Genomic DNA, 20954 nt, shown 5'->3' on the forward strand with positions numbered 1-20954 from the left:
TTCCACATCAGACAAATCATGTCATTCGTGTATTTAGTACGAATTTCCATTCATACTAAATAACATTTTCCATATTATAATTGAAGGATTTCAAATTGATATTGTTTTTTGCTTATTTTTGGTCCAAGAGGTTAGGACGTAGGAGATAGCGAAAAAGGGACTAGGGAAGTTACTTAAGGATTGTGCTGGCTTAAGGCATGTTTGGGGTACCGTTGAGGCCCCTCGAAACTCAGTTTGCCCACAACAGCCTTAGTATATCTTTTCCGTTTAGACGCATTGGAATTCATGCGGCCAAGGTTTTATCGGGAAACAAACATGCACAAAATCTTGCATCTTGGTCTTGGCCTTCATTTGTTAGTTATATTTTTTAAGCTCTAGTATTGCATTACCCGTCCTTGGAACGTTTACAGATATAATACATGAATCACATTGGTTCACTCCGCATCCACACTACATTTTAAACTTGTGTATAGGATGATTTGGGCGAGTGTCGTTTCAAATTGATCTAATACCCTAAACCTGTCATTATCATGCAAGAATCCTGTCATTACATGTTTCAATCTCAAGCAATGAACGCGCCATAAGGAACATTTACAGTAATGCTAGGATATTACATCGTAGTCAAACTAGTGGAAACATAAAAGCACCCCAGCTTCCGACAGAATAGTTCATTGATGCCAAAGTTATACCAAATACGGCGCTATTTTCACCTTCCCCACAGATCATTTTTCAGTTTTTCCCTATCACCCCCCCCCCCCCCCCCCCCCTTCTGAATTTGATTTGCTTGACCATAGGCAAACATGATGAGGCCTACCAGTATCCAATTGAAAATTTTAGGTATTTTAGGTACATTGACAAGTTAAGCATACTATGACTATGGTTTAAACAAATTAAGTACATAGTATTGGCCAATTAACCGCACCTTATACAGGAAGTGCCTCTGGCAAGGACTCGGGGGCTCCGCTGCTACCATTGAGCACAATCACATTACCGTCAGAATCAACATCCACTATAACAGAGTCGCCCTCCTTGATCTCTCTGGCAAGCATCTTCTCAGCCATGCTGTCCTCCAAAAGTCGCATTATGGCTCTTCTCAGAGGTCTAGCTCCATAACTAGGGTTATAACCTTCCTCCACCACTCTGTCCCTAAATCTTTCTGTCACTTGAAGTTCAATATCTTTCACCTTCAGTCTTTCAAACACCTCTTTGAGCATTATGTCAGCAATCTCCTTCACCTCCAGTTTTGTGAGCTGCCTGAAGACTATCATTTCATCCAACCTATTCAAAAATTCTGGCCTGAAGTATTGTTTTAGCTCCTCGGTTACCAGGCTCTTGATTCTGTTATAACTGCTATCCTTCTCATCATAATCCAGATCAAATCCAATTTTGCGGCCTCCTTTCTCAATCACACTGCTTCCAACATTTGATGTCATTATAAGAAGTGTGTTCTTGAAATCCACCGTTCTGCCCTTACTGTCTGTTAGTCTTCCATCTTCCAGGATCTGAAGCATCATGTTGAACACATCAGGATGGGCTTTCTCAATCTCATCAAATAATACAACAGTGTAAGGACGACGCCGAACTGCCTCGGTCAATTGACCACCTTCAGTGTAACCAACATATCCAGGAGGTGAACCAATAAGTTTGGAGACAGTGTGCCTTTCCATGAATTCACTCATGTCAAGCCGGATCATAGCTTCTTCGGAGCCGAAGTAGTATGCAGCCAATGCTTTGGCCAACTCAGACTTCCCCACACCAGTTGGACCAGAAAAGATGAAGCTGGCAATAGGACGATTAGGGTTCTTTAATCCAACCCGAGCTCGACGGATGGCCCGACTAATGGCTTTAACTGCTTCATCCTGACCAATGACCCGCTTATGTAAAGTCTCTTCCATCTTGAGGAGGCGATCTGATTCATCTGTTGAGACTTTCTCAACAGGAATACCAGTCCAAGATGAGACAATATGCTGTATGTCAGCTTCAGTCACAACAGGACTTGCATCCCCTGCCTCACTCTCTGCCTTGCTCATCTCCTTGCCTTTCTCTACAAGAGTTGAGATCTGTGCCTTAAGATCCATCTCTCTATCTCGTAGCTCTCCAGCCTATTCAGAAAATCACATACATCAACCTACAAACTATTGGCAAAAAAATTGTACAGTTGACAAAGGAACCAACCATTAGACTGTTCTTTTCTTTTTTGGGGAGTAGCGGGGCTTATACTACTACAACATTTTTTAAAACCAACAAGCTTACTAGCATCAGAAGCCAATTTATAATTATAATTGATAAAAAGCTGATCATTCTCTTAGGGTTTGCTCATGTTTCAGTAAAACTCTACATGTTAAGTTTTCAGTTAGAGACATTACCTTTTCAAAATCTTGGTTGCGAACGGCTTCTTCTTTCTCCTTAATAATCTGCCTGACCTCCTTGTCAAGTTCTCTTGCTTCTTCAGGTAACTGGAAGTACATAAAGTTACAACCCAAATTAGCTCAATTATAGAAGCTAGAACTGCTAGTTGAAGGGTAAACAAATGATATACCTGTGCATGTTGAAGCCGGACTCGTGAACCAGCTTCATCAATCAAATCTATAGCTTTGTCGGGCAAAAATCGATCACTGCACGGGCAACATTATCATATAAGGAGAAACATTTGGTTAAGATATACAGGTCGTAATAAAAAGGATAGCATGAGCATTTTAATTAACCTAGATATCAATCGAACGGCTATAATATATTCCAACACAAATAACTAATGTAAAACAATTCAAAGTGGGCTGCTGCTGGTGCAAAATTCCAGAAGTCTAACAAACACATCAGCTTAATTCAGTGGAAAACTTCCAATTTAAACATGCAATGTTGAAAATAAATTAAAATGTCTATAGCAGTACAAAGACATTTAATGTTAGAGAAGGAGCAGAGAAATGAATAATGACAAACCTGATATACTGGTACGACAGCTGTGCAGCAGCTACAAGAGCCTCATCAGTATAGCGGAGCTTGTGGTGAATTTCATATCGCTCTCTAAGTCCCTTCAGTATTTGTATGGTTTCATCTACAGTTGGCTCTGGCACTTTAACTGGCTGGAATCGTCTCTCCAAAGCAGGATCTTTTTCAATGTGCTTCCTATACTCGTCTAATGTTGTGGCTCCAATACACTACAAAAATATTTAAACACATGAGTACAATGCCAGCAGTAGCAATTGAATTAAAAATATAGTTTAATAATCTACATTCTACAAGATGTTCATTAAAGTGAGTTCAGTATAGGCATAAAAACCTTTAATTAGCTTTACAACAACAATTATGTAATATATTATCAACCCACAGATTGAAACTGTCGGAAATGCCAAACTTGAATTTTCAGATTAAAAATTCCAATACTAGTTTTGAACCTTCAGCATATTATTTAATTCTGACTACAAGCCAGCAATAACTCCGGACTATATGTTAGAACTGAGATTTGCTAGCTGACCCACAGCATACCTATTAAATATCTCCCAACAGCTTTAACTGTTTATGAACATTGAATGACCAGACTCATTCTTTCTCCCTCTTTACATATTATATTGACTTCAAGGTCAGAATCAGCAAGCAGAAAATCCATTTTGAACATGTCAGGGGAGAGTACTACCTGTAGTTCACCTCTTGCAAGAGCTGGCTTTAGTATGTTAGCAGCATCAATTGCCCCTTCCGCTGCTCCTGCTCCAATCAAAGTGTGCACTTCATCGATAAAAAGTATTATCTCATCACTTTGTTTGATTTCTTCCATCAGTTTCTTCAACCTCTCCTCAAACTCACCACGATATTTAGTTCCGGCAACAAGCAGACCCATGTCAAGGGTTATGACCTAATCCAATCAGAACAAAGTACACTATTAATATGTTGGATATCAAACCATTCATATGCCTTCACCCAACAGTTTATGGTAAAATTGGGGGCTTCCTTAGTCAAATAATTAGGACTTTGGGCCTTGCTGGCCTCATTATTTTATATTAAAAATAAATTTTCAGACTATGGTGAAAATTTGCCAGTGCATTGCCCACCCTTCAAGCCTTTGCATGGGAAGAGGGAGGGGGGCTTCGATAATCCTGAACAATGGCTAAAAGACAAGTGATTACCAACTTATGTGCCATTACCTTAAACATGTCCAAAACAGACTATTGTATGCCAAATATAATTGAGCAAAGAACAGATTCACATTATTCAAGAGTTAGGACTTGTCAAATCATACTGAACACCCACATAACCAATAATTTTAAATAACACCTGTTGTAACCTGAAATGCCAGCATGAAATTAATATCATACAACCATCTATGATTGAAAATGAGACAGCATGCCCTTGATACTGGTTTGACCATCTTGGTGCCATAAAAAATCATTGTTGTCAACATGTAATAAAAGTCCACAAATATTTATAAAAAAAAATGAGACTGTTTTAGAATGACTTTACACAAATCCAGCAAGTTGAACATGTAAATAGCAGCCAAAAGGAGACCATGAAAGCCCAAAACTTAACACCAATTTTAAGAACAGAGGTAAAATGATTTCAACAAACCTTTTTTCCCTCTATGGTTTCAGGTACATCACCATTAGCAATCCGCTGAGCAAGACCTTCAGCAATTGCTGTCTTCCCAACACCAGGTTCTCCAATAAGACAAGGATTATTTTTGGTTCGACGACCTAAAATTTGAGTCACGCGTTCAATTTGCGGCTGCCTTCCCACAACAGGATCCAACTTTCCCTGGGGAGCAGGCAAGAAATTAAGCTTTTATGCACAATAAAGCATAATCTACCATCTTCATGAAGAAAACTGTGACCTTTCCTTACCTCTTCTGCTAGCTTGGTCAAATTGGTACCATACTCCTCCAAAGTTGGCATCTTATTACCACTACTTCCTGAGCCAACAGTAGCAGTAACACTGTCAGCACTCTCACCCACCATGCGAATAACCTGTACCCGTGCAGTAAAAAATGTAAGTAACATCAAATTTCAGATTAAAAGAGAATGTCTCCATGTAAACAGAAGTTTGTGGTAAAAAAGGTAAATGAAGGCATAATACTAGCCTGTGTGCGAATATTAGTAGGATCAGCACCCAGATTTTCCAGAACACGTGCTGCTACACCCTCGCCCTCTCGAAGAAGACCCAGAAGCAGGTGCTCAGATCCAATATAATTGTGACCTGATAATATCAAGGGTTAAAGGTCAGGGTTCCAGCAAGTTCAAATATTACAACTTAATATAACTTTTTATCCCAAAAAAAAAAGAAGCATTAAGACACCAAAAAAAAAAACATTGCCTCCAACTCAATTTCAAATGCTGAAATGCATTTAAAGCAAGAGAGTACCATTTAATGGTGGCACACACGCTGCATGAACAGGTTTGGTGCAATTGACTAGATAGATGTACTAGAAGTATTAAGCAAAAAATTATGACAAGATAGGAGGAGAAGTGTTTTGCATCATTATGGGTCATGATTTTTTCTCCCTTTTCTGTAACTTGCAGTGTGATAATAATAGGGTAGGTTATTCAATCCTCCACTCCATCCTTTGTTCTTCCTCTTCTATAAGTAGTCAAAACATAAGATGACTCCATGAGTAAAATAGATATACATAACAGACCCAATATAGCCACATCACTTCTACCTTATTTCGAGTAACAATTACACCAGAGAAACATTGAGAAAACTAATAAGAATAGGCAGATGGATAAAAAGGAGGAAAATCCTCTGTTGAAGATACTAATGCTTTTTGCCATGTATAAATTAGGTAATATGAAAAGAATGGAAGAAGGTGAAAAAGATGTTTACCAAGTTGGCGAGCTTCCTCCAGTGAAAGTTCTAAAACACGCTTTGCCCGGGGAGTAAACGGAATTTCAACAGCCACAAATCCACTACCCCTTCCAATTATTTTTTCTACTTCCACTCGTGCATCTTTGAGGTTGATCCCCATTGACTTTAGCACCTTAGCAGCAATACCAGTTCCTTCGCCGATAAGACCCAATAGAATTTGCTCTGTTCCAACAAAATTGTGACCAAGACGTCTTGCTTCCTCCTGGGCTAGCATAATTACTTTGATTGCTTTCTCAGTGAAACGCTCAAACATGGCTTTGGGCACGCATCTGGTAGCTCTTGCTCGCCGTGAAGAAGTTGCAATGGATACCTTAGAATGAAAATCTATTCCAGGTCTCAACATAGTATCCAAAGGATTGAAAGTACGAAGCCCTGAGAAACCTGACATTCTTAATCCATTTGTTCGTAAAGCACTCATCATTTTGGTCGATCTTTTTAATTTTCCTGATTCCTTTTGCTGACCATGCCTATGCTCAGCCAATAGACCAGGGACATTAATAGACTGAGCCAAAACCCTAGCCATGATTCCTGAATAGCCGGCTGCATGTTTTGATGAAACATATTAGCCAATAAGTAACACACCAGAAGCAACAGAATGCAATCAGATAGGCATGCAAACAAGTTTTATGCTTACAGAATCAGAACATCAATATTTAGGACAAAATTTCATAATGTGTGCTGGACATAAAAGATAGCATTTCAGAACATACATGAATGAACAACAAAGACATATATGACAAGGATCAATATCCTAAAATACAGAAATCCCAAAGTTCACAGGAACAATATATTGGCTAAATAGTTTAACAAACAAATGCCAAGAATCAAACTAATTTCAAAATGAATCCAAACTTATAGGAATGAAGTTCAAATAAACATGGTACAGTGCCAATATTAAGATAGATATATCTAAGAGGAATCAAGGGTTACTTCAAATGATCTCTTGAGACATTTTTTCAAGTTCATTATAACAAAAGACAAAAATATCCTGGGCAAGAGTTGAGTGCCATGCAATGACACTTCAAAGATTAAAAAAAAAAAAAAAATCCTCATTCTGCTTCCTAACTTGTCAACCTTCCATTTCCTCTCTTTTAAGTAAAACCTAACCGACAAGAAGGGAAACCATGGCTGATACCCACTTTAATAACCTGAAAAAGATAACAAGCCTGAGGAGTGGAATGCAGTACTAACAAATCAACACCAGCAGCAAAGGACTCACCACAACAAAATCATAACAACATATAGTTTGAGCTCGGAAAAGTGAATGATTAAAATCGACCAACAAAAAAATGGAAAGAAAAGAGTAGCGGATGACAAAACAATTAGCAAGAACAAACCAACAGTTATGCTGAGAAAACCAAAAAGCTCAATAAATGAATCGACAAGCTGAATAAACTGCAGTTGCACGTGCAAGAACAATTGAACAAACACATGGTGGTCTAAACAGTACCTACCAAAAGGATAATTCTAAAACCTAATTGAAGCAGCTTTCGAACCAACAAACTTAACAGTAACACACAACAGTGGATGCAAATTACAAAAAAAGGAGCTCACCGGAAGTAGTGCACAAATAAACCGATAACAATATCGAACCCAGAAATATAAAAGGGGAAAGAAAGAAAGAAAGATAAAAAAGACGAATTAAGTATTAAAGAAAAGAAGAAAGAGAGAGAGACCTAAAGTAGCTGAAAAGAGAAAAGAGAGAGATGAATGAATTATATAGTGAGCGAAGAAGAGAAGAGGAAGGAATAAAATTGTGGTGAGGAATAGGCGCTAACCTTCCCCTGCCCTCCTTTCCAAGATATCTCTATCTCTAATCGATAACTCAATCTTAAAATATCTACCGTAACATTTCGTGCACCCTCTCCCACCCGATCATTTCTCCTTGCTTCTTTCATCTGATCTCATGCGTCCATTGTTTCCAGGTTGTGTCTTCAAACGTGACACGTGGGCGCCTGCTACAGGACCCCACCACCAAACCCTTGATTTTTTTCACTCGCCCTCATGACTATTTTGTCCCGCCGCCTTAATAAAACGCCAATTCATGAATCAAACGCGCTTAAATGCCGTTCATAAAATTAATTTTGAAATAACATGATGATTTATGTGTGAATGTTTTATTATAAAATTAAGTTATGAATAAAATTTATTAAAAATTTTGATCCAATATATAAACAATTCAAAATTATTAATTAATTTTAAATTTTACTCCAATCTAAAATCAAATCTATAAAAATATATCTAAAATTAATTCTAAATTTAAAATCAATTTTGCAGTATCAAAGCAAAACCAAGCCGGACTTATGAGTTGATGATTTTAAGTAAATGCAAGTAATAATATCTACGTTGCTGTAGCAAAGACGTAGACGATACCACTTTACTTTACTTAAGCGAGTTTATTTGGAGTGAGTTTGTTTTTGTTTCCGTGGTCAAATGGTGCAGGTGCGAATTAACGTGCTTAATTGGTTCATGTTTTGCTCCTTCCTATTATTTCTTTTATATTTTGATCGTTTCCGGCAAAACAAGGGTCAAGAAAAAGCTGAGGTTAGCATTGAACAACCCTCGAAAAACCTTTGTTGCCGGCGATGTCTGGTAGTATGTATAGAAACTTGGACTCGTGGATCCAATGCAAAGAACAAAAATAGTTTAAAATAATAGAAAAAATTGAAAAGCTAAAATGCGATAATTATTTACAAATGTTTTCTTTTACACGATCATTATAAGAAACAGAATAAATAATGTATATTTCTGTTAAATTTTAAAATAATAGAAAAAAATATTAAAAATCAAATTTAAATTATTTTTTGTTATTATAATTTAGTATTTTATTTTCATTTTTTGTCTTTACAAAACTATTATTTTTATTTTTAGTCCTTCCTAATTAATTATGTTTATTTTAATTTTAATCTTTAAAACATTTTAAACAAATAAAAAAAATTATCTAAAGCGTTATAAAACAAAATAAATATAATTTATAAAGATTAAAAAAATTAAAAGGACTGAAAGCAAAAAATAGGAAATTGTGAGGACAAAAATATTTAATTCTAAAAAATATATTGATGTGAAATTCTATACAACATGGGCAATGACTTATTAAAAAAAACATATATTTCTCTTGAACTACTTGTTTTAATTTTATCAAGTCATTTTTTGCTTCTTCATTATCACTGGATTCTATAATACAAAAAAGCATTACTGTTATTGTTATTAGAGGTTATATAAGATCAATAATTCAGCTAGGTAGTTAGTTAGAGATAATATATTCTATAAATAAGAGTCTTCATTGTTAGTTTTGATTTTTTTCAATCAATTCAATATGTTGTTACATGAGTATTTATATGCTCTCGATCTCTCTTATCATTTTGATCTTCATTCCTTTGATCCAAGGATTCGTAACCGTTGTTGCTTCAGAGCTTCACGGTTCTATCATCTCGAAATCTCCTTAGTTTTCTGGTGCCCCATCAAGTGGTCATTTTACTGTTGTTTTCAAAGACCACTCATACATTGCTCATAACATTGGCGATGGATAATCCTTTAACAAAAACTAAACTTTTCCTTTTTCATCTTCCTCTTCTTGACTCTTCTTCTACCTTCATTTTGTCATTATTATTTTTAAAGTTAGCTCTGAAATCGCATTATATTTCAACTTTCCAAAAACTTGATCCTCGAACTTTGATGACTCAATTAGATTTATCCTTTATGTTAATTTTAAACTTTTATAAAATATTATTGCAAGCAACTTTTAAGGAAAAATATACAAGTTGTCCATATAATTTTTAACTTTATTTTAAAGTTTTGTTTAAATTTAAATTAAATTTTAAATAAAAAGTCAAGTCAAACATTAACTCAATCAAGTATATTATCATTTATCTCTAACATATTCTGCGGATAAAACCTTAAGGATCGGAAGAAAGTTTACCATAAAACAACTTTGCGTCTTTGTTTTTCTTGTTACTTACTGCAGCCTCATTTGTTTTATGATGGAAAGTTGCAAAAATTTAAATGGTAAATTTATATTTTTCATTTATTTCTTTTTTGTAAATTACTACACTTAAGCAGAATATTATGTTTTTGCAATTAACCTGCAGATCAACGGGAGAGAGAAAACTTGAGTTTAGCACCGTTGATTGATAAAATAGTACTGACAAACAAAATGAGGGAAGGTGTTATGGATAACGAGGTTTGTAATGATTAGGTCAATAACCTAAAATAACACTTAATCTTTTTGTAAGGTGAGTCGTGATCTCTATTAGTAGGAAGGACTAAAGGAATATTAAGATGACCTATTGTTGCTAAGGTAGGAACATGCTGATGTAGTTGGCAACTTTTATTATTGGGGCGATAAAAGGAGAATTATTACGCTCACTATTTGTTTTGCTGATACATCCAACACAATGAAAAACTAATGATGCACCTAACAATTCTCCTATAAAAGCTATGATGTGAGTCAAGAATTGTTGGGTCAGCTTATTGAGTTGGGCCTGTGGATTTCAAATGTCTAGCTACATAATCCTTGGTAATTGCTATTTACACTCCACTCTTTGTTTAGTTGCTCCCCTTTTTAATATGTTTTTAAAAAATGTTCTAAAATACACTGCCTGTTAATATTAACTAGTAGGTTGTAGCAAAAGATGTCCCCAACAGCAGTTTCATAATAATACAAACATCAAAAATCAATAGAAAATATCTATAGGAATGTAACCTTTTATTCCATATTACTACCACGAGAGAAAAATAAAAAGATAATCGTTAAAAGCACATCCTCCCTATTGTCATCGAGTTCACGATACCTTTTGTACTAAAACCCAATTACCCATCCAAATGTCCCCTTTCCTACACTTATACAGGACCGAAAAACAATATAAAAGCATACAAAAACTGTGGACCTTGAACACTCATGTGCTCCTTGCTACTAGCGCCATCCATTCGGAATTGTTGATTATCCTTGGAAAATGTTTTCATTTGAGTGTATTGCATCCCAAGTCAATAGATAATAAATATCCTATGTCATCCACCTCACCAAGATTGTTTTCTAGATCCAATTGGTTATGTCAGTCAATCATAAAAAGGCATGAGACCAGCACAAGGTGTGATAATCCCCACGATCAAAACCAATGCAAGGCTATAATCTATATGCACATTACATTGCAACCCCCCATCTGAAATGATGTCAAATGATAAACATAAAACAAAACACCTGCACCTATAACAACTAGAATCCTTCCGAAAAGCAAAATAAAAAATAAAAAAAGTGTCTCCCAAATTTAAAAGACAAGATTAATATTACATACCTTTTCACAATTAAATTTATATTACTAATGAATTTGTTATTATATCACACTTTCGAGTAGAGGTGTAAGCGAATCCAACTCAATCCAAGTAGACTTTTATGTATTGGGTTGGATCATCATATTGGATTGATTTTAGTTTAATAAATCCAATTAAAATTGGATTCGATAACGTGTATGAAAATTTTTGATCCAACCAAATCAAACTCAATCTAATCCAACCTGCATACAATTAAATTACTAATATAGAAACCCTAAACATCTCATTCTCAAGGCAATACATTATTTTTGAGTTTATCTTTTTCTATTTATTTTAAGGAGATATATTTTTTTATGAATGATATTGTGAGTATATAATTATGATTTTTTTTATCATATGAATCGTATAATGTTTTATGAATACTGATTTTTAAAAATTATCCTTACTATTTTTCAATTTGAGAATTTTTTTAACTTTTTTTCCAAAACTTAAAGAGATAACATTTTTTTAATGGCCCAACACAATAACCAATTCAATCCAATCTAATTGAAATTGGATTAGTTGGAATGAATTGATAAAATAAAAAAAAGATAAACTCAATCAAATCCAACACAATTAAGTTTCATTGGATTGGGTTGAAAAATAGACAAAATTAAATCTAACTCATGTAACGATCCCAAATACTATTACATTAAACACTAAGGCTTTAACACTCAAAGATTCATTTTTAATCCTTTTAAAACTCTTGAATTAGTTTAACTAATGAAAATACACATAATTTTTTTTAAAACAAGCATGTCATGTAAATTCACCCATAAAAGGTCATCGAATCATAAAACATAAATGTACATGTACCTTAAGGCACTATAACACTCTGTTTTTCGTAAAATAAATAAAGAGTTTTATTTAAAAATTAATAGGGTTTTTAGAAAGTAAATAAATGAGAGAAAATGATTTTTGTTAATTAAATAAGAGTTTCATAGTATTAAAAAATAAATAGAGTAAAATGATGTTTTTGAAAATAAAGAGATGTTTTAATTGGTTATTTATTTAATGAAATTGTAAAATAGAGATCATTTTGATAAAAAAATAAAATAGAGAAAAATAGAGTACATAATAGGCTTAGAGTACCCTAGTTATAAATAGAGATATATTAGGTTAGTTTTTATATTTACGATATGTTTTTACTTTCTCTCTTTCTCCCAAATTCGTTCTCTGTTCTTTCTCTCCTAGAACCTTCTTTTTCCGCATACACCCAAATTTATTGCAGTAAAACTATAATTCGAGACTCTTTAACCGTTGGATCGTCCTTAAATTTTGGCAACACCTTTGGAGCTCACTCCCGGACACTCCCACCGTAGGGATTTGCAAAATAATATTTGTAGTGTTATAAATTCTCCTCTCATGGAAATGGTGAAATTGAGACTTCAATCCCTTCTCGTTCTCTCTAACGCTTGGAAACTCTAGCATAGCAACCAAAGGAAAATCTTGAGAAACCTCAGGGAATCACTAGAGATATCGCTATCACTGTTGGACTAAACAGTGAGCTCGCTTAGAGGTAAAAGATGAGTTTATCGCAATTGGGGTTAGAGCGAACATGTGTAGGGATCCTTAGAGGATCAAATTGAGGTTAATTTTGGGGTGTTTTTATGCGTTTTAATTTTTCTTGTATAATGATAACTATGAATTACTCATGTTTGGTGGATCAATTGATGTCCCAATGCGAATTGGATGATTTAATTGAGTGTTTGGCTTTGAATGTTAGAAACCTAGAAATTTGAGAATTCTTGATTCTTGCATATTTTCTTAAAATGGATTGAGGGGTTTTATTTCCCATAATGTGATATATATATATATATATATATATATATATATATATATATATATATATATATATATATATATAAATGTATGAGAAGTGATAATATGTTAGTGAGAAGGTGTGATGAGACATGTGTTGTGAATAAGTGTGGGATTAATATGTTCCTCAATGTGATTATACATGTTATTGTGAAATATAAAGTGATGACATTGAGTTGTGAACTATGAATTGTACAATCATACAACTATAAGACCCTTTAAGAACGACAAGTTTTTACGCGATAAGTATTGTGATGAGATCCACTGTGGGAACCCAATAAATTGAATCACTTTGAGACACAACGAGTTAAAATGATTTTGAAAATAATTGAGTAGTTGTGCGTATTGAAAAGTTAATAAGTAAAGTTTGTGTTGTGCCATGTATATATTAATAATGTGTGATATGTATATGATTCATGAGGTGTGATAACATGTTGCTTTAGGATTATAGCATTGTGATTGAGAATAGGTGTATGTGATAAATTGAGTATGTGTTAAATTCTGAAATCACACATGTATTAAGATGTTGTGTGCATTGAGTTGTAAGATATGAATCGTACAATCACATGACTATAAGATCCTTTAAGAGTGACGAGTTAATGAACGACAGTATTGTGATGGGGTCCACTGTGAGAACCCAACGAGTTCAATCACTTTGAGGCGCAAAAAGTTAAAAATTATTTTTGAGAATAATTGAAGAGTTATATGTTTTGTATAGTTCATACTGCATGTTAAAATGTTTGGACTTGAATCAAGAGGAAGAGACCCTGACAGACTCTTCAGAGTCTAAGCCTTGGGGGTAAATACACCTGATTTGAGTGTTCCTTTAGGTCTATGTCGATCTCACATGGTTGGAGCATTCTCGCAAAACAATATGACTCTGACTAGTCTCCGTATGATTTTACCTAGTGAGAGTAACATGATTTACCAGTATGTGGTATGTCTTGTCATGTACTCCTAGGCTCCCAATGAAATTTTTCACTAGCATGGTACCACATTACATATAGAATTGAGTCTTAATGTATCTGTTACATAACGTCTGTGTAATGATCATTGTGACTTGTTACATGATGGTGGATAATGAATTGTGTGAGTGTAAGATGTTGTGTTGTACTTGAGATTTTTTGTTATGAACACATGATTAATGTGAAGATGTGGAATGTAATTTTGTGATTAAACCCTTAGGACAAATGATGTTACGCAATGAATGGTAAAATGATGCGAATTATGTTGAGTTTAGCTTGTTATACTTATACTATATATATGTGTCTCCGTTTATCTTTACCTGTTTAGAAATGTGATAACTCACTCCTTGTGTGTTGTTTGTATTTGGATCATGTGATGACCTCAAACCTTATTTTCGTAGGAGCAGATGGTTAGGTGGATTGCTTTAAAAAACCTTGTGCTGAAGAACATCAGGACACAATGTTTATGATAGGATTTGACATTGAGACATTGGTTTCTGTTTTAATTGCATGATGTTCCAAACATGTCATTTTACTTTATTTTATTCTGTTACTTAACTTGAGTTCTTTTGTAAACTAGAACGACCTTGTTTTGAGCCGAAAATGTTTTCATACCCTTAATTGATAAGTTTTTAATTTGATGATTAACACGAATGTGAACCTTTTACCCACATTAGTTCCTTTATGCTTATTGAATAAAATCATTTTATGTAATTCCGCATTTTCATGTATTTTATTATATAAATATGTATATCGGGGTAGAGGGTGTCACAAGCACTACATTACCAAACATCATAAATAAATCTCCAAACAAAACTCAAGGTTTTCATTCAAGGAATAAATACAACATAAGTTCATAAAGATACATAAACTCTAAGTTGGTTCCACTTAGACAAAACATAAATAAATGACGAAGGGTTGAATCTCACCCCTAAGTCCATCACCAAGTTCACATCAACCACGAGTGGCATGCTCCTTAGAAGCTACATCATAATCTGCTTCCGTATCAAGTGACACAATCATCACAGTTCAACAAAAAATACAAGGGTAAGTTCATTTTAAAAGAAAACATATAAAAGAAATATAAGATCAATATATTAAAAGAGATATAGAAATCTTCCATTTTTCCAATAGTCATGTACTAATATAATTCCTCAAGTAACACATCATTCTCAAGTCACAAATATAAATGCACATGTCTAACTATCTTGTTATGTCAACTTTTTACTCTTGAAGATTTCACCTTTTGAGTGATTAACCAAAGTACATCATTTAACATAGTCGTACTCTATGATCTGACAATTCAGAGAGACTCAAGTGAATCCTATAGAAGAAATGTGGTTTTATTGAAAATGAATGAGTGTGGGTTATAGCTTACCTCGCTAAGGCTAGCAAAGACCTTCACCTATCTAGGAATTTTCCTACTCATCAATTCTATAGGCTCATTCGGCGTTAGCCACCACGACAACCTCCATCACTAGGTTGAGGGTCTTCTTAGCCCCTTTGACTAGCATGCCTACTCACATGTAATGACATTCATTAATGCATGTATGTTATGATCATTCAAATCAGTATCATACATCATCACAAATTCATTCACCAATCTCAACATCATAAGAGGTTATAACATCGTAGATTCATCATTCATAAATTCATCACACATATAGTTCAATAAACATAGCAAGACATTCCAACACCTTGAATTTTTGCAAACAACTCACCAAAAACTCATATGAATATGAATCTCATGATATCAACATAAAATCAAATCTAATAATAAAATAACAGCATCTCAATCACATCTCATATCATCATAAATTCATTAAGATCTCAAAATAGTTAATTTATGCAAGGAAAACAAACATTAATCACATCCACATCAAAACTGGTCAATGGACTCAAAATGATCTTTGGACTCAAAATAGTCATTGGACTCAAAACTGATCATCGAACTCAAAACTGATTACTGGACTTAAAATTATCATTGGACTCAAAACTGATTATCAGACTCAAAATGGTCACTGGACGTGAAAATGAACACTGGACACGAAAATGGTCATTAAACGCGACATTGGACACTGGAGACGAAAATGATCCACTGGATGTGGCATTGGTTACTAGACGCGAAGATGATCACTAGACGCAACATTAGTCACCAGACGTGAAAATAATCACTAGACGCAAATTCTGCAAAATTGTCTCTCATGGCTTCCAAATCATCCCAAACACAAACCAAAACATTTTTCCATCAATTTCAAATTCACAAACAACATCAAAACTCTTCAAAAAGATAAACTTTTGATCAATATTCATCAAATAATCAACAACCCAAATTTCCAAACTCAAAATCTCAAATGCTCAAACTTTCATTTTTTTTTTAATAACATGTTTCATTTTCCAGTAACCTTGAAACCAATCTACAACAACCTAAGCATAAAAAAGGATAAAGCTTTCCTTACCTATCAAACCCAAGAAACCTGCTTTGAGATAAAGAAAAGAGAGAACTTTGGATTCAGGGAGGAAGTTGTCTTCAACTCTACTAGCAATTTAAACTACAAGGGCATTATTCATACCCAAAAACTAAGCATTTTTCATGGAAACCCCATGGGTGTCCTAGTGAAAAATGAAAATGAGATATAAAAGAGGGAGGAGAGATGCTCATCACCCAAAGGGACAACCAATGAACACTAAAGAGAGAAGAAAAGACCTCATTTTCACACCTAAATTTCAATATACACACTCACCTCTCCAAACATAAACTAAAGTTCATCCTCTTAAGGTCAAAACACTAAAAATTCACTAATTGCATACACACACAAAATCAAATCACCAAATTTATTAATTAGTTCATTCAAGTAATTAAATTAAATGTAATTTCTCTTATAATTTAATTAGATCACTTGAACAATCAATTAAAAAAAACACAATGTTACAACTCAGGCCACTTACACCCTTATTTTTTGGAACGAATTTGACTATTTACACAAATGAATGTAATGGTTGAAAAAGCAAAAGTGTTCGTGTAATTACACAAAATCTCATGAAATTATTGTAATTTGCTCTATTTTTAAATGGTTTTGTTAATTAGATCACCTTAATTTTTTTTTTTGGTTTAGATAACAGGTATCCTTTACCAAATGCAATTATGTTTGAACCAGATAAAATTATTATGAGTGACAAAACTTTCCCTCCAAATATTTAACGCAATTACATACTCAAAACTTGAATCCAAGACCTCTAATTTAGTTAAAACAACCTCACCTCAGTTTATCACATGTTAGGTGGTAGAACACCTTAATATGACGGTGAAGGAATTAAAGATAAATAAATATTATGAATGTATCAATGCATTTCCTTGCAGCCTTCAACCTTTGTGAGCCCGCCAGGGGTTGTAAAAATTTTCACAATCCCTTCTTGTTAGCCTACAAGCTCCTTCACAATCCCTGCAGTTCCAAAATATCCTCCCTCAGTTCAATGTTTTCATGGTCTTCTTTTGTTGTTAAGTCTTCCAATCTTTGACTCGGTTCAGCTTCTTTTTTAGCAGCAGTGTTCAGTTGTTTATTTAGTCTAACATTCTTAACCATAAGTTTTGATCTTTGAGCGCCTAATGCAATTCTGCATCAGTTTTCAAGTCCATGTTAATTTTGTCTGTTTCTTGTATCTTGCTCAATGCTGCAAGATATATTGGATTAAGATCCTCCTTCTCTTCATGTGAAATTGCTAACTTCAGATTTAATTGTTAGCACTAAAAAGTATTTATTTTATTAACTAAAATATTCATCTCAGTATTATAAAAATGATACTACCTCACTTATATTGCATCAGTCTCCAAGAAACCAAGGCGGTGTAGATTGCCAATGTGAACAAACTTTTTTACGCTACTAATGTTTAATCAATATTAAGGCTGGAACCAAATTACTCGGGCAGTTTGGAAGTTACCAAATTAATTACTTTTATTTTAATGTTTTGAAAATTTCTTCTAGTATGAGTTGAACTTTGGCTTGTTGTAAGCAATTTTTGCACAAACTACAAAGGACACTATATACACTTAACTAAAACTTTTTATTTTATTTTATTTTATTTTTTCCTTGTCAGATGATAGCATTTATGATATCTATATTTTTCTTTTTTAACACATAAGTGTCTTATAATTTATTTTATATTTTTTTTCATTTTTGAACTGCTTAGTTGTGGAGAGCCAAGCAATGTAACAGAGTACACTAGACGATTTAATTGCTCAGCAGCAATACGTCAATTCAAAATTGTAGGTGCATGATGAGTGAACAACTTGTTCGGCTGAGTGCAGAATTCAAATATTTTGTGACTATGACATAACCCACAAGGCAAGGGCAAATTAAGGTTCTATGTCCCATGTTCACGAGGTTAGAGGAGAAATAATAAAGGAGAGTGAGTATCTTTCCTTCCCTATATCCACACAATTACTGCACCTTATTTAAGATTCTTTGTCCCACTCCCATTTCTAACATATTCAGCAAATCATACGATTTTATTTCAATTTCTTGCATTCAATTCTGCCCCAGATTTACACATGGATGATGTAAATACATCTTCATCTTGTGGGCCCATTTCCTACTCGATTTTTCAAAACTCTATCTTTTACAGGAAATTAATTTATTTGAATAAAAAAATAAATTCACAGCATGCCATGCATGGCGAGGATAGTTTTTCTCTAACAGTTTTATTTACTCACATATTAAATTCAAAATCAAAATTTTAATGAAGAAAAATTAAACATATATATACCGTTTGAGCCAGTTATTCCTTAACTGGTATATTGCATTTTACTAATATATAATTTTGGATACTTATATACATTATTACTAATGTAATTCTTTTTACACAGTTAAATAATATACAGTAATTAAATTCATCTTATTCTGACATCATATTAATAAATTAAATTCCAAAATAATTGTCTTTTTGATATATAATAGTATTTTAAAAACCTATAAAAGATGATGATACAAGATAGAGCTCAAAATGAAATGCTTGAGAAGTAATTAACCTTCATAGAAAGAAAGAAAGAAATAGACGAGTACTGTACCATACTGTGGAGAGAGAGAGAGAGAGAGAGAGAGAGAGAGGTGTTATAGTTTCAACTGCGCAGTAACTGCGGTGGCCAGAAAAGCGTCACGAGATACTTGGGAGTCTATTACCCACTCAGCTTCCATCCCTTAATTCTCATCACTACTATGGATTCTCTCTAGTTTTCTACCATCTTCCTAATATAATTGGGTCACAAATAAAAAATATGGCACTCGTTTTGATGTTATAATCACAATTATTGTATCTCAAACACTTCTCATTCCTCCTCCAAGTATTAATTGCAATTTGTAACAAACCTTATATATCCACCTTTTTTCTTTTACAATGGATATGTTAAAATTTTAATTTGGTTTCATTACACATTTCACTTTTATGTTTTGATACTTTATTTAGTTTATTTTATGTGTGATTTTATTTCCTCCAATTTAAATTGTTCATATTTAATTTAGTTCTTATAGTTTTTTAATTATTCAAATTAAATTCTTTATTTTAAAAAAACCATTTAATTATTAACAAAAATTCAAATGATGATATATATACCACTGATTAGTATAGATTCATTAAATAAAAAAATTAAAATATTTGAATGAAAAATAACTTTCATTACATTTTTTTATACTTTATTTGTTTTTTTATTTAAATATTTTCTATTTTACTAATTTATATAAATCAATGATACATTGCATTTCAACTATATTTCTTTTATTTTTTTAACTCCTTAATTATATTTCTATTAATTATTGAATGAAATTTGAGGCAAGAAACTTAATTTGAAAAATTAAAAAACAATGAGAACTAAATGTGAGCAATTAATTAAAATTAAGAAACCATTTCATGTCATACCCATTCACCCGTATATATACACAATACAATGTTTTCACCATTATAGGTTTTGAGTCGACCTCTATAATTCATTATTTCAGTCTGTTTAAGTAAACACGCGTCAATTGTGATGCAAACCTCGTGCATGCATATATCCCCACCCTCCGACTATTTCCTTTTATAATAAAATTAGCTTCACTTTTAATTAGCAATACACCAATACGTAGTTATAGTTATACACAGGAAGAGGGCAGTTTGTACCCGATGATCATCTTTTATTTATAAAAATATATCAGCAATATTCTTGGCTTCTCATAGTTCATAACCAATACATTTATGATATTAATTCGCAGTAGTAGACTTCCAAAATCCATTTATGCTAATATCAAGTTTATGATGCATTTGAACTTTGAAGGGCCTTAATTAGCAGCTCATGATCCCAAAGAAAAAATTATATAGAAAAATAAAGCAAACAAAGCACCTTACATTCACATGCATATATATACTACTGCATATCTACTATAGTGCTAGCTTGGACAATTGGACAAGTTGATTATTTTGTCCCGTACCATAAGCGTTGGCTTTTACATATATAAGAGGACAAAACTTTTGCATTCTTACAATTATAAATATTGTGCATGTGCTATGCATACCTAAGAAAAAAAAATATACTATGAATGGATAAGACTTTCGAATGCTAATGATAATCAATCAAATGGAAATATCGGCAACCAAAAGAATTCTTAATTTTTTTTTCTTTTTGCATGGGGATAAAGCACATGTACATTTCTTGTGTTTGTGAGATCAAATAAAATCAATACCGCTTAATCATACACTGAAAAATATATTGTCAAATAATATTCACGTACGAGTTCATAGTCGCAGCCATATGTGGATAAGCAGACTACATGAGATGACATGCAATGGCATTCACATGAGGGAATAACAAGCTAGCTTCATTTTTTCTTAGGTCATATGTTTATACTCATTAATTAGAGAACAAATTTGGCCAAGAAAGAGGAAGAGTCTTTTATATTAGAGTTTGGTACCATTGGTTGTGTTTAGGTATAATCACTTCTAGAAACAAAATTATCAAAATAGTATTAGAGTAATTTAGTAGTA

At 33.3% G+C, this 20954-nt stretch overlaps 1 protein-coding gene across 3 annotated transcripts; it reads right to left on the reverse strand.

The window, feature by feature from the left end:
- Nucleotides 1–570: 570 nt before the first annotated feature.
- Nucleotides 571–7659, reverse strand: LOC100796195 (chaperone protein ClpC, chloroplastic). 3 transcript variants are annotated; one of them, XM_003523125.5, is made up of 10 exons: nucleotides 7527–7659; nucleotides 5809–6390; nucleotides 5066–5181; nucleotides 4830–4952; nucleotides 4558–4743; nucleotides 3632–3847; nucleotides 2938–3155; nucleotides 2540–2615; nucleotides 2367–2456; nucleotides 571–2102 (listed from the first exon to the last, which is right to left on the reverse strand). In XM_003523125.5, the coding sequence occupies exons 2-10, from the start codon at nucleotides 6371–6373 to the stop codon at nucleotides 924–926; spliced, it is 2769 nt and encodes a 922-aa protein (XP_003523173.1). In that variant the 5' UTR covers nucleotides 6374–6390; nucleotides 7527–7659; the 3' UTR covers nucleotides 571–923. The 3 variants fall into 3 exon arrangements, with proteins under 3 accessions (XP_003523173.1, XP_040870880.1, XP_003523172.1); XM_041014946.1 differs by having other exon boundaries at nucleotides 7629–7648; XM_003523124.4 differs by having other exon boundaries at nucleotides 7405–7611.
- Nucleotides 7660–20954: the final 13295 nt, after the last annotated feature.

Source organism: Glycine max, chromosome 4 (genome assembly GCF_000004515.6).
Source record: "Glycine max cultivar Williams 82 chromosome 4, Glycine_max_v4.0, whole genome shotgun sequence".
NCBI lineage: Eukaryota > Viridiplantae > Streptophyta > Magnoliopsida > Fabales > Fabaceae > Glycine > Glycine max.

Bases quoted from the DNA above. Each gene is read 5' to 3' on its own strand.
- LOC100796195 (XM_003523125.5), bottom strand. From the start codon at position 6,373: ATGGCTAGGGTTTTGGCTCAGTCTATTAATGTCCCTGGTCTATTGGCT. The intron at 3,156-3,631 runs GTAGTACTCTCC...ATATTTTTGTAG, and splicing joins TTGCAAGAGGTGAACTACAG to TGTATTGGAGCCACAACATT. The intron at 2,616-2,937 runs GTTTGTCATTAT...TTGCCCGTGCAG, and splicing joins CTGTCGTACCAGTATATCAG to TGATCGATTTTTGCCCGACA.